We start from the raw sequence: 14460 nt of genomic DNA on the forward strand, positions 1-14460 counted from the left end.
ACATTTTGGGGGGCAGCTTAGCTTGGGGGGGGGAATGAATAAGCGGAGACATGTATAAAAATTATGCATGGTGTGGACCAAGTGAATGGAAAGAAGTTTTTCTCCCTCTCTCATGACACTTCAGGACAGATAAAAGGAAGCACTTCTTTACACAGTGTATGGTTAGCCTATGGAATCTGCTACCACAAGGTGTAGTGAAGGCCACCAACTTGGACAGCTTTAAAAGTGACTAGACAAATTCATGGACGATGAGGCTATCAGTGGCTATTTGTTTTAATGGCTATGTATTGGCTCCAGTATCAGAGGCATTATGCCTCTCAATACCAGTTGCTAGGAATATGAGCAGGGACATGCTATTGCCCTCATGCCTGTTTTGTAGATGTTCCACAAGATCTGGTTGGCTAGTGTATGAATAGAATGCTGGTCTAGGTAGGGCTTTGGTCTGATCCAGCAGGTCTGTTCTTGAGTTTTCATGTTTTTTACACAGGGGAGGGCAAAGTTTTCTGCTGCTCCAGAGGACAGAACTAGATCTCATGGGTTTAAGTTACAGGAGAATACATTTTGGTTGAACTTTTAAGAGAAACTTCTTGGAGTCTCCCTCATTGGAGGACTTCAAGCAGAGACTGGACTCCTACTTGTTGGGGATGCTTTAGCTCTCGGTTTCTTGCTTCAAGTAGGGTTGGCCTACAAGCCTCCCTCCAATTCTGTAATTCAAAGAAGTGGCAGGTGGCTTACTGTAGCAGCTGTGGACTTCAGACTGACACCAGAACTACCATTACTTTTGAGCCCTGTGGAGACTGGGCTGGCAGATTCAAATCAGAAATTCTCATGGACATATAGAGTAAAAAAGCAAATTAATAGAAACAAAGGTAGGGTTCGTGCCCAGCAACAGATGGTAGGTGGGCATTTTCTTACAGCTGCTGGGATAGTCTTGTTCTGATAGCTGAGCTGGGTTGCAGTCTTGTTCTGGAGCATTAAGCATGCTCTGAGGCATGAAAGATCTTTCAGAGGCAGCAACCCAGTCTGTGGTCACTTGATTTTAATCTCAGCATTTTAATCTGTATCATTATAACCTCTGCCTTCATTATAACCTCATCCCTACCTATGGGATACCTTCCTCTGATCCCAAACGTGTGGGTGTGGGTGTGGATTACTCTGTGGTCAAAAGAGCCTTGAACATGTTTGGCTGCTTTTCTTTTACTTCTCATGATCTGGGACAGCGCTGGATTTGAACATAACTTTAGTGTATTAAGTCTGCTTATTTTCTCTACCATTGTGTACACACACAGTCACACACCTTAGCTTGTGTCAACACATGGTACCTGGTGCAAACCATAGATCAGTGTCCTCATCTGTGCTTAACATATTATTATTATTATTATTATTTATTTATTTATTTATTTATTTATTTATTTATATAGCACCATCAATGTACATGGTGCTGTACAGAGTAAAACAGTAAATAGCAAGGCCCTGCCGCATAGGCTTACAATCTAATAAAATCATAGTAAAACAATAAGGAGGGGAAGAGAATGCCAACAGGCACAGGGTAGGGTAAGCAGGCACAGGGTAGGGTAAAACTAACAGTATAAAGTCCGCAGTGTATCCTGGGTACTGGATGTTGATGCAGGCAGATATGAACACTGATGTTTTTGTGGACTATGATAGCTAGCAAAAATATGGATTCAACATAGCAGGGGGTGGGATTCATTGCCTTTGTGTGTAATTCAGTATTGTAATTGTTCTTTATTTTTTAAACTAGTTCTCCCAAACTATTTTTTTCAGTCTGTAATACTTAAGGAAGGATTAACCAGTTTAAACAGCAACAGTGTTTCCCTTTTAGCTTTGTCTTGGATTAGTAATATATCCCAGATTTCTGCTGTGGCTCCATTTGACAGAAGGATTTAGATTAATTAGTTAATGTTTGTAAAGTCCTTTGAAGATTTAAAGGACAATGTAAGTGCTAAGTGTTATTACAAGTGATTTATTGTTTAAGTATACAAACAGCTTTCTTTATGGACATGCTTTTCTTCCCTGTTTTCAAATTATTATTATTTTTTAATCTCCTTCATCACTTTTGTTTGTTCCGTTTGCCTCTTAGATGCTAGTGCTTAATCTGGAAAGTTGTCTTTTCTTTAGAAAACAGTTTCTGAAATTATAAAAGCAGCTAAATATTAACTATTGCATTTCCTACACCTAAGCATAATTAGTTAATCCATTATTTGTTTCATGGTTGATTGAATAGGCTCTACTTCATACCTGTTATGATCTCTCTTTAAACTATATTTTGTCATAAATATTATAAACAGAGTGATAGGTCTTCATCTAGGGAACTCCATGTATTCTTCACAAACATAGCCTGCAGTCCTTGAATATGCCTCTACCATAGGATCTACTTTGAACTGTCAGCCTATCCCAACTCATGAATATCTAGGATTCCGACCATAGAATCAACATAGGTAGGTAGAATGTGGTCAATCCTAGGCAACTTCTGACTCACTGAGCTAAAGTGGCCCATCAGCCATATATATTGGCCATTAGGGACTTGGTATACATGTTTCACTTTTGCTTTGGCCTGCAAAAACAGGGCTGTCCCCAAGCGTATGGCGGCCACAGTGTATGGCTGGGAGGTTGCTCTTTGCTTGGTGGGTCACAACTTGTGCAGCCCTAACTTCTATGGTCAGTCATTTCACTTTCAACAATTCGTCAAGAAAATTAAGGTGACTTTTGTATTGTGGTGGTACTACAGTTCTTTTTGTGTGTGATTGATTCTTTACAGTGGCCAGTGCTGACTCACAGTGCTGGTCTTGGACATTTCAAGGGCAGTTCAAGTGAAAAGTCAAAATGAACCCCTGCTGCACCTATTTTTGTTTTGTTTTTTTAAAAAAATGCAACAAAAATGCACAAAGATGGAAATTGGAAGCAGGAAAATGGCAACCCATCTGGAACCTGCCACTTGGAGTGTCTGCTTCACATTGTGGGACCTGGGTCTCATCCAGGTTGTGTCTGGAAAACTATCATTGCTGCGTCCTCCTATGTGGATGATCCTGTGAAACTGTCCTGCCAATACTGGTAACATTTTTGAATAGCTTTTTCTGTACTTCACTAGTCACAAAGGTGTTGGCACATGTTCACCTAACCTAACTTTTTCTCATAAGGTTACATTAACCTAGAACACCATTTAATATATTCATCTTACCATACTAATAATGTTTATGGATAATACAAATTTTATATTCTGCTAAAGTTGTTTTTATATGGTTAGAACTGTGGGAATTCCTATGTCAGTGGGAATTCTTTCTAAGGCCTTAGCTAGACCTAAGGATTATCCCAGGCAAATGGAGGGGTCGTCCCTGCCTGCTCCTGGGATCCCCTGTGGGTCATTTAGATGCGCAGGGATGATCCCAGGACAATCCCAGGATATAGGCCTGGTCTAGCCATGGCTTAAGAAGCAAAATTTTATATTGCTTTTTGCAGAACCAGATATTAAGGTGACTTCATCTTCAAAAGGAGAAGAACCCTACTATGATGACGATGATGAATACAACCCCTTTAAAGAAGAGGAGGCTGCAGAGTATGTGAACCCTTTTGATGAGACAGACCCTGAACCAGAGATGCTAGCATCCATACAAGATGTTCCTCCTCAACCTGCAAAAAGAAAAAATATTCGGCCTGTGGACATGAGCAAATACCTCTATGCTGACACATCAAAAACAGATGAAGAAGAGTTAGATGAGTAAGTATATAACTTTTCTTTGAAGTAATCTTTGGGCATTAGTTGGGATTTTAGCACAAAGCCTCCGGGCACAAATTGTTCAAGCCCAGTTATTCTTGTATAAAGCACAAGAATGAGTTGCTCCACTTAGGGAACATGAATACATTAAGGCCACAGCTAGATCTAAGGTTTATCATGGGATCATCCAGGGTTCGCCCTTGCCTGAGCACTGGATCCCCTGTGTGTCACCTAGGTGAACAGGTTTGACTCCTGGACGATCCAGGGATAAACCTTAGGTCTAGCTACGGCCTTAGTCAGGTGGCATAATACACTCTTAAGGGAGGTGCAAATGTTACAGACGTTCAGGATAAAAAACACACATTCTCAGTTCAGGTGTACCTGAGGGTGGTCCTCATACAGATTCAAAACTAGCTAAAAGGTAAGACATCATTTAGCAAGCTTTTATCCTGCCTTATTATCAGATTATTTCAGGCAGCTTGCAATCATAAAACACTGCAATGCAAACACATGAAGCATACATAACAGTTACCACAATATCTTTTTTTCTTGAGGAATTGTTTAAAAGGCCACAAAAGTAGTTTCTCCAACTGAGAATAGTTGGGTGAACGCAGGGAGGCTTCCATGGGCAATGAATTCCACAATATTAGAACAATTACAGATAAGCCCATGCTGCACATCCCCACTGGAGGGAATCAGTGACTTTTCATTGTGGAGGTATAGGGTATACCCTGCAGGTATAGCCGGCCATATAAAGCTCTAGAGGCAATAGGGAACAAATGCAATTGTCAAAAGTTCGGACGACTGTATTGTTTCTGCATAGACATGTATCAGTTTGCACTGTAAGTCCATCTATTTTTTATTTTCCATTTTAATTTTGTAAATGTGGCTCCTCTGTGATGTAACAACTTCCACCATTTCTGCATGGCTTTTTTTTCTGACTACTCTCAAAATTTATAACTATATAAAATTATTTTTATTGAAGGATTAAAATACCAATCAATTTTAATGGATGCAACAACATATCAAAAGAGGTTTAAATAGACAAAACATCAAACATAGGCATCAAAGATAACAGTTGGGGCTGTAGTTCAGTGGTCAAGCACATGCTTTCATTGCAAAATGTTCCAAATTCAACCTCCGGCACCTCCAGGTGGAGCTAAGAGAAGTGATGATAGTCCATGTTGGCAAGACTGGTCTAGATGGACTAATGGTCTGACTCAGGCCCTGCTTTGACGGCACCACATTGCCACTGCTTTCCTGCTAAACCCTGCAGTTTCCCTGCTACGGTGTGGCAGCGGGTAATCCCGACGGCTGGAGGCAGCACGGACTTTCTGGCAGCCATTCAGCTCGCTGGGCCTGCCCCATGCCCAGCTTCTGGCGACCATCTGTCCCGGAACACCTCCACCTGAAGGACCATGGTGACCTCACATCAGTGGTAAAAGTCGGGGTAAGTGTCCGACTTTTAAATACGCAGCTTCCCAGGAAAGCCCTGCGGTGGCTGTGAATCAGCGGCTGTGTCATATAACCGACGCAACACCAATTTGCAGCCACTGCGGGGCTTAGAAGATGTATACACAGCCCCCCAGTATATAGCAGCTTCTTATGTTCCTAATTATTAGTACAGAACATAAAAGTTAATTATAAAAATAGAGAGTTGTATCCAATGCTGGTAATCTGCTAGTGGAACAGATACTGCTAGCCAAACAAATTTCTCCTCCACTTGCAACCCTCCAGATCTGGGTTTGGGGACCTTCCAGAACATGTTTGGGGCACTTTCCAGGTACTGTAGGGGGAGGAGAGGACAGGGAAGTTCTATTGCAACAATGAAACTCCACTTGTGCAACATAGGATCCAAACCCAATACAGAACTAACAACTTCTGCCTCTTTTATTAGTTATGGGTTGAAGGCCAGGTTGGTGAATGGGAAAACAAGAGCCATCCAGGACTTCACCCTGGATGAGCATGCCAGCTTGATGTTTATCACAGAGACTTGGTTGGATGCAACTGTCCTCAGCTCTGCTGCATGCTCTCCTTGCTGCAGCAGGCAAGACCTGGGGGTCATGAGGCAGAGTTGCAGTGGTCCATCCTGATTCTGTCCTCCTGACCAGATGCCCCATCCCACAGTCTTCCAGTTTTGAGTACATATCTGAAGGCTGGTGCTTAGGACAGGACAGGGATTATGTTGCTGTACTACCCATCACGCCACCCAACATTCTTCTCCCTTCTGTGTTCGTGTCCCAGTTGATATCTGTCTCATTAATTTGATAGGGCACATCTTGGATCTCATTTTCTGTGTTGAGTAGGATGATGGTGGTCTGTGGGTGGAGAAATGTGCTGTTTTCATGGACAGATCACAACCTGGTGGGGTTCAGACTTTTTGGGACTAGGAGCCTTTGCAGGGGTTGGGACCGATTGAGATGGTCCGCCCCAGGCGGCTGATGGATCCAAATGGATTTCTGATGGATCTTGGGGACTTTCCTGGCATCATGGCAGGTGATTGTGTTGAAACCCTGGTTGACCTCTGGAATGGGGAAATGGTCCAGGCGGTTAACACAATTGCTCCTAAAAATTCCATCCCACGATCTCTCTGCTTTTCCAGAGAGCTGATAGTGATGAAACTTGTGGGATGTTGGGTAGAGCAACTTTGTGGGGGAAATTCAGAGTGAGTCCAACCAAACACAGACTAGGGTCCATCTGAAGACCTACTCTGTGGCAGTGTTCTTCTTTGCCACCATTGCAAAAAGTCACCCAATGGAGCTCGCTCAGGTGTTTAAAGGCCTATTGCATTCTGGCCCATGAGAAGGAAATGTGGACCCCTCTACAGTGCAGTGCATTGTGACCAATTTGTGTAATACTTTGCAGACAACGTTTGTTGAGTTCATACATGTCATTGCTGGTACAAGTCCAGTAGAAGTAACTTTGGCCCCTGCTTGTCCAGTTATAAAAGATACTTTTTAATTTGTACAGCCTGAGGATGTGGATAGGATCTTTGGAGCAGTGAAGTCTACCACATATGTGCTGGACCCTTGCCCTTCCTGAGTTATAAGAGCAGCCAGGGGGACAGGCCAACTGGGTAAGGGTAGTAGTGAATGTTACTTTACAACTAGGTGTAACTCTAACTTGTCTGTAGGAGGCAGTGGTGAGATTTCGCTAAAAAACAAACACCTGCCTAAATTCCATTGTACTTGATAATTTATGGCCAATATTCCATTTTTGAACAAGATGTTGGAACATGTAGTAATGTCTCAGCTGCAAGAATTTCTGGATGAGGTAGATTATCTAGATCTATTCCAATCTGACTTCAATCTGACAATGTGGTTATGGGATAGAGACTGCTTTGGTCGCCTTGGTGGATAATCTATGCTGGGAACTGGACAGGTGGAGTGTGTACCTATTGGTTCTGTTTTTTATACCATCGATTGTGGTATCCTTTTTTGTATTTCTCTGGGATGGGACTCGATACTTGTTCTACAGTGGTTCCAGTCCTTTGCAGGGAAATCTCAGAAGGTGATGCCGGGAGACTTGTGTTCGATGCCCTGGCCATTGGCCTATGGTGTCCCTCTGGGTTCCATTCTGTCCCCAATGATATTTAACATATACATGAAATCTAGAATTTGGGGGGTTGGTGCTACCAGTATGCAGATGATACCTATCTTTATCTCTCCATCGAGATTAAGAAGTTGCTCTAGTTCTAAATCAGTGTCTCGTGTTGGTAATGCACCAGATGAGGGCAAACAATCTGTAATTTAATCCAGACAAAACAGAAGTGCTTCTAGTTAGTTGAAAGGTGCTGTAATCAAGCCTGTTTCTCTTAGTGTGGGAGAAGGAGTTTCAGGCTATCAATCAGAATCAGATTCTGAAGCAGAAGAAACAGGACTAGAAACATACCAGCCTACACAGGAAGCGGGGGAGGAGATTTTCCCAGACCTTATCAGTGAAAATGTTAACAACTCAGAGTCTGTGGTAACTCAACAATGATCAGACAGGGAAGGGGTTTGGCCAATCCCAGAATCCACCGTAGGTTCAAACGGGTGGAACTAAAAGAAGTCGAGAGGCGATCGGCTCGGCTAGCTTCTTGCCAAAGGCTTCTTCAGAGGAATCCTCCCTGAAGTTAAAGGGACTCTGGGAAAGACCTTCTCTTTTGTTGAAAAGACAATTGTCTCACTTAGTTAGCCATGTTTTAGCCTAGGAGAAGTTCCTAGTGTTTAAACTCTCTTCAGGTGCGAAGAGATGGTTATTTGCTGAATAAAGCTTTGTGGATTACTTGTTAGACATCTTTATTGTCACGTACTGCAGCAGAAGGGCTTGGAAACACGACAAAGGGAAGATCAGGGAATAGGGACTCAGCCTGTACTCTCTGCCTGAAGGAGGCCTCAGGCTCAAAGTTTTCCCAGGTTTCAGCAGTGGCCAGGAGTGCAATTGCACCTCTGAGACCAGTGTGCCAAATGTGTCCATTCCTAAAGACGTCTGATCTGACCATGGTGGTACATGCTTTAGTTACATCCCATCTGGATTACTGCAACACACTGTATGTGGGGCTACCGCTGCAACGTTTTCGGAAACTTCAGCTGGTCCAGAATGCTACAGCCAGACTATTGACTGGGGCTGGTTACTGTCAGCATGTGACTCCTTTGTTACAACAGCTTGACTGGCTACTGGTCTGTTTCTGGGCACAATTCAAAGTGCTGGTTAGCCTATAAAGCCCTATATAGCTTGGGACCAGGCTACCTGAAGGAATGCCTTCTCCCATGCGAGCCTGCTTAGATTTTAAGATCTTCCAGGGAGTGCCTTCTCTTGGTCCTGCCACCATCAGAAGCATGTTTGGTGGGAATGTGCAAGAGGGCCTTCTCTGTGGCTGCTCTCAGGCTGTGGACCTCCCTGCCAAAGGAGACTAGTTTGGCTCCCTCTCTGTGTCTTTCCATCAGCAGGCAAAGGAGTTTTTATTCAAGCAGGCCTTGGCATGTAAACTGGTTTGTTGCTGAAGTAGATTTTGTTGGGTTGGGTTCTGTTTTTATTTCTTTTAGTGTGATGTTTTTAATTTATTTGATTTTACGATTGTTTTGATTGCATTTTTTTAATCTTGGTTTTATTACTGTTATCTGCCTTGAGCATTTTTTTAATGGAAGGGTGAGATATAAATTAAATAAATCAAGGCATTGATCAGGTTTATTATGCAATAAAGTTTCATTAGTCTACTTTAATAGTTAGTTGTGGCATATGATACGCATTGTCCTAATTTTGAAGAAGATGCAAACATTCAGTTTTCTTTACTAAAAATATAAATGGATATCCTAGGTTACCCCTCCACCCTTACACACACACGCACACCTTTCTTCCCATGGAGAACTCAGTGGCCAACTTTGCTGGTTTCCTGCTTTGAAAAAATTGAAAGTAGGGAATGATAACTTTGACAAGTTTACAGCGGCTGCTGTATTTGCCAGGAACAGAGTATGAATGTAGTGGTGACACTGACATTTGGAACGCTTGATCTCTGGATACATACCATGATAACCACCAAGAGGTTATCAGGTCCTGACATATTAGAGAAAATGATCAGTGGAAGAACAGGGAAGGAAAGAAGAGAGAGAAATTAAAAGGTAGCATAAAAGGGGGAAGTGAAGAGGTTTTCTTTCCATTTGTTCCCAACTTCAAATATCTGTGCCACTGAAGTCACATACAAGTGTTTAAGGGATAGCTGTGTTTTTCTATTCACAAAATGGAGAACCTAGAAGGGCACATCATTTTTATTTATTTATTACATTTTATACCGCCCAATAGCCGAAGCTCTCTGGGCGGTTCACAAAAATTAAAACCATCATAAAACAACCAACAGGTTAAAAACACAAATACAAAATACAGTATAAAAAGCACAACCAGGATAAAACCACGCAGCAAAATTGATATAAGGTTAAAATACAGAGTTAAAACAGTATAATTTAAATTTAAGTTAAAATTAAGTGTTAAAATACTGAGTGAATAAAAAGGTCTTCAGCTGGCGACGAAAGGAGTACAGTGTAGGCGCCAGGCGGACCTCTCTGGGAAGCTCATTCCACAACCGGGGTGCCACAGCGGAGAAAGCGCTTTACATCATCTTTACCTCCTTTGGTCTCGTACAATATACACAATTATGTTTCAAAACAGACTTACATTTTTAATTCTAAGCAAGACCCTTTTCAACTACAATTGCTTAATCCTTTCGGGAGCTTGACTGTGTTATGGGGGGCAATAACTTATTGTGAGCCCTGGTAGCAACAAGGACCCTAGACCCCTTCCCAGTCAGTACCCTATCCATAGGCGAGCTGAAGTGAGTTTGAACTAGGTTGGCGAAAAGGAATCCCATCTGCAAGTGCCATGCAAAAAAAGACACAACCGCTGTAGCAAAATGAACAGCACTGGGGATAAAGTCTAGAAGGAAAAAGTATATTTATTGTTTTTATACTGTTTCTATGATTTTATCTGTACGCCGCCCTGAGATCCTAGTGATACAAGGCAGGATACAATTTTTTAAATGAATAAATAAATAAATGAATAAATAAATAAAATATATCACCACAATTGCTAACCAGTCATCCCAGTGTGTCTGACAGCTGCATAACAAATAGTGAAGTAGCAAATGGAGCATTCCTTATGGCTCCACCTCCGGCATTTGTGGTATCACAGGCCGGGGACTCGGCGACGGCGGGCATCGGAGGCCGGGGACTCGGCGGCGGCGGGCATCGGAGGCCGGGGACTCGGCGGCGGCGGGCATCGGAGGCCAGGGACTCGGCGACGGCGGGCATCAGAGGCCGGGGACTCGGCAGCGGCAGGCATCGGAGGCCGGGGACTCGGCGGCGGCGGGCATCGGAGGCCGGGGACTCGGCGGCGGCGGGCATTGGAGGCTGGGGACTTGGCGGTGGCGGGCATTGGAGGCTGGGGACTCGGCGGCAGCGGGTATCGGAGGCCAGGAACTCGGCAGCGGCAGGAGCACTGCGGCCCATCTGCCGCTTTTTCTGGCTACTCGCACATAAATGCAGTAGCCGGGAAAAGCGGCAGACCCGTCTAACACCCACAGGAAAAACCGGGCCAAAAGTGGTGCCAGTTAGCCCAGGGCCAGGGCGGTTTGAGCCCTGCCTGAGCCCAGGATCCTCTGTGCATCATTTGGACGCACAGGGACAAGCCCGGGCCTCGCACCGGGCTAACCTGTCATCTAGCAAAGCTCTAAGTTTCTCATGACCTCAATGCAAATTAGAAAAATAACATTGCAATCCTTCTGAGAGAAGCAACTCACCAAGCTGTATTTTGTTTTTATGTCACTTTTTATCTATCGTTTGCATGTTTTGGTGTTGTTTTTGCTGGTCTGCGACCATAATAATTAAAAAAAAAACCTCATCCCTGAACTTGGATGCACATTGGGTGTTTGTGGGAATGGGGGGGGGGGAGCCAGCTTGAGTGCTTCTCCAGTGCCTTTGCTCCAGATCTCCTTCCCAAAGCTGGAAGGGGAGACTATAATGACTGAAACAATAGTTATCCCTTCCCCCCTAGGGAATTGTAGTGGAACTCCGTATGTGCTGTGCCTATCTGTTCAACAACATGTGTCCAGGCTGCGATCCTGCAAGGCCAATGTGCTCAGGGGTAGGCATGTGCTCCGCTCTGATTAGAAGCGGAGAATCAGAAGCAAATTGGCCTGCTCCACCTTGCCCAGAGGCGGAGTAGAAGCGGACTGCGGACCCCTAGAAGCAAGGCGAAGAGAAGCGCCCATTGGCAGAGCGATCCTCTTTCCGCGGACCGATCCAATCGCCATTTTGAAAAATTTTGCCCATAGGATTGCATTGCGGAAAAGAATAGGGGATAACTGTGTTGTTTTTTAAGCTATCTTTCTGAAACTTCTTGTGCTTAGAGAGTGTGGATGGGGGTCATTTTGAGCCTACTCTCAGCTCTCTGCGTGCTGCGGTTCGCTTGCTAGAATTTTTTTAAAAATAGGGTAAACAAACAGGGACAGCGGGTAAACCGGCGGGTTGTTTTTTGTTTTTTGTTTTGTTTTTTTTAAAAAAACAATGACAGGCACATTCAACTCCCAATCCTGATGAGAATTGATCACCTCATGAAGCATCCTCCAATCCCAGCGTTCGAGGGGGGGACTAAGGCAGAGGCACCCTCAGAGCTCTGAGCTCTTAGCATCTTGTGGGTTTGGCGTTCGTGGGGAGAGGAGTTAGTTAGGTGGTGCTGCTGTGTTTGGAGATAGATTTAGGATTTAGCTTGGCGTGTGTGTGTGTTTGTTTGCTTCTTTCTGACTTTTTGCTTAGTTTGCTTTGTGTTTTTCCCTTACTTTGATTTAATATAAACTTTTAATTTTTGAGTGTTTGGTTGGTTGTTCCACCCCCTTCCCTCTCTTAAAGCCTGACTTTGTTTCATCTTCCTTCTTCCTTCTATATACAAAAAAATACAAAAAAATACCAAAAAAAAAAATATTCTCTATTTCTTCTCTCTGTTACTTGGACTGTGTGTGTGACTGTGTTATTGTGTGAGTGTGCTGTGTGCACTGTTTGTGAAGTGCAACAGCCTCAGATTGAGCATTTCAAATCCTGGGCAAAGCGTACACACTTCTTGTCCCATTTCCCTACACATAGTATTAATATTCTTATACATATTAATTACATATTAATATTATATTCTTATACATATTATTATTAGTATTAGTATATTCTTATACATATTATTAGTAGTAGTAGTATAATATCATCATGAGAAGAGGGAGCAGGCGCATGTCTGTGGCGGGGCATGCTGAAAGCAGTGGTCAAGGCAAGGCTCAGGCTGGCACCAGTAAGCAGGCTGCCTCTCCTGCTGTGAAAATCAAACGGGCAACTCCTTGGCTGGCTGCTCCGCAACAGAAGCAGGAGAAGCAGCAGGTAGAGGCACTCTCTTCTGCAGCTTGTGCCCGGCGTTCTCTTTTTGAGGGTGGGAATGGGAAAAGTGTCCCTTTGCAAGAGGCAGGTGGCAGCAGTGCCATTAGAGGAGGAGGAGGAGGAGTATCCCCAACTCCATTATTGTTTGAGCCCACGAGCCCACTGATGGACCTGTCTCCAGACCTCCTAGACGAGGTCCTCAGCACAGTGGAGGGGCAGGAGGAGGAGGAGGCGGTGGTCCTCCAGGATGTGGGTGCTGAGGAGGAGCAGCAGCAGGCCGAGGCTCTCTCCCCAGTCTCATCCCACACCTCTTCCGCTGTAACCCCTGTTTCTGTGGCAACACCAGAGAGCTCAGGCGGGCAATTGGTGGTGTCACCACGGAAGCGAAAGACAAGTATAGTGGACCACTTTGAGTTGGGAGCGGATCCCCGCTTTGCTGTCTGTCGCCACTGCAAACTCAGCCTAAGCAGGGGTTCATCTACAGGGCATTATGGAACCAGCAGCATGAAGATGCATCTTCAGAGGCAGCACCAGTCGATCTTGCTGGGGAAAGAGGCGGGCACTTCCAAGGCAACTGGTTCCAGGGGAAAGCCGAAGGCTGCTGCTGCTGCTGCTGGCACTGCCACTCTAAGCTCTCCATCTCCCATCCCCACGAGGGGTAGGCAGGCAACCCTGGAAGACATGGGGTGGGGGAAGTATGGACCCCCAAGATGGCGTTTTCCAACGCCCACCCAGATCACCACCTGCATCGGTGAGATGGTGGCGTTGGACGACCAGCCATTCAGCCTCGTCGACAACGCAGGCTTCAAGAGGCTGATGGCGCTTGTGGTTCCATACTATAAGCTGCCATGTCGCACCACCCTTAGCAGGCAGGTGGTGCCTTCCCTGTACCGTTCCTGCAGGGAGTTAGTGCTGGGTCGTCTGTGCCAGGCAGAGGCACGGATGGTGCACGTCACCTCGGACATTTGGTCCAGCGAGGGCGGAGTGCACGCTTACCTGTCCCTGACGGCTCACTGGTGGGCAGCCGTGGGGCAGGAAGCATCCAGCACTAGAGGGACTGGCAAGGAGGGCTACTGCTGGGCCCTCCTCCATACGCAAGTGATGGAACAGTCCCACACGGCAGCGGAGATTACGGAGGCCATGAACCGCATGGTGGATGGGTGGCTAGCTGGGCAGAAACTCACCCGCGGTTACATGGTCACGGACGGAGGAGCCAACATGGTGAAGGCGGTGCGCGACGGCAGATTCGAGGGCGTCCGCTGCATCGCGCACGTCTTGAACCTGGTGGTGAGGGATGGCCTTGGGACGGGCAGCAAGGCCAACCTCGGTCCCCTGTCAGGTATCCGTAACCTCCTGGAGAGCTGCAGAAAGGTGGCAGGGCATTTCCACCACAGTGTCAAGGGCAGTCGCTTGCTGCGGGAGAAGCAGGAGGAGTTGAATCTCCCGCAGCACAGGCTAGTGCAAGACGTGGTGACACGCTGGAACTCCACCTACCTGATGCTGGAGCGTATGGTGGAGCAACAGCGTGCCATCCATGACTTGTTCAGGGTCAGGGACATGGGCGTCCACCCAGCCCTGGGCAAGCAGCAGTGGGATGCCATGTCCCAGCTGGTGGTGGTCCTCAAGCCGTTCCTTGAGGCCGCCGAGACCCTGAGCACTAGCTCTGCCCTCCTCAGCCAGGTGATCCCTGTATGCAGGCATCTCCAGAAACAGATGGGCGAGTTTCTGGAGTACAGGGATCCCGTCACCGGCAGGCGCTTCAAGCCCGAGGTCCGCGAAGCGGTGACTAGGCTGAGGGACGGCCTGACGCGGAGGCTGGAGCCCATCCAAACAGACAGGGTC

The 14460-nt window shown here is 45.6% G+C and overlaps 1 protein-coding gene across 4 annotated transcripts in view; it reads left to right on the top strand.

Annotated features, from left to right (window-relative positions):
* EHBP1 (EH domain binding protein 1) overlaps positions 1-14460 on the top strand; it is a 313384-nt gene that overhangs the window by 126929 nt on the left and 171995 nt on the right. For all 4 annotated transcript variants that reach the window (XM_063115970.1, XM_063115971.1, XM_063115972.1 and 1 more), the window contains one exon: positions 3478-3736. In XM_063115970.1, coding sequence (XP_062972040.1) covers positions 3478-3736 — 259 coding nt within the window. The remainder of the gene's footprint in view (positions 1-3477; positions 3737-14460) is intronic.

This window comes from Elgaria multicarinata, chromosome 2 (assembly GCF_023053635.1).
Source record: "Elgaria multicarinata webbii isolate HBS135686 ecotype San Diego chromosome 2, rElgMul1.1.pri, whole genome shotgun sequence".
Taxonomy (NCBI): domain Eukaryota; kingdom Metazoa; phylum Chordata; class Lepidosauria; order Squamata; family Anguidae; genus Elgaria; species Elgaria multicarinata.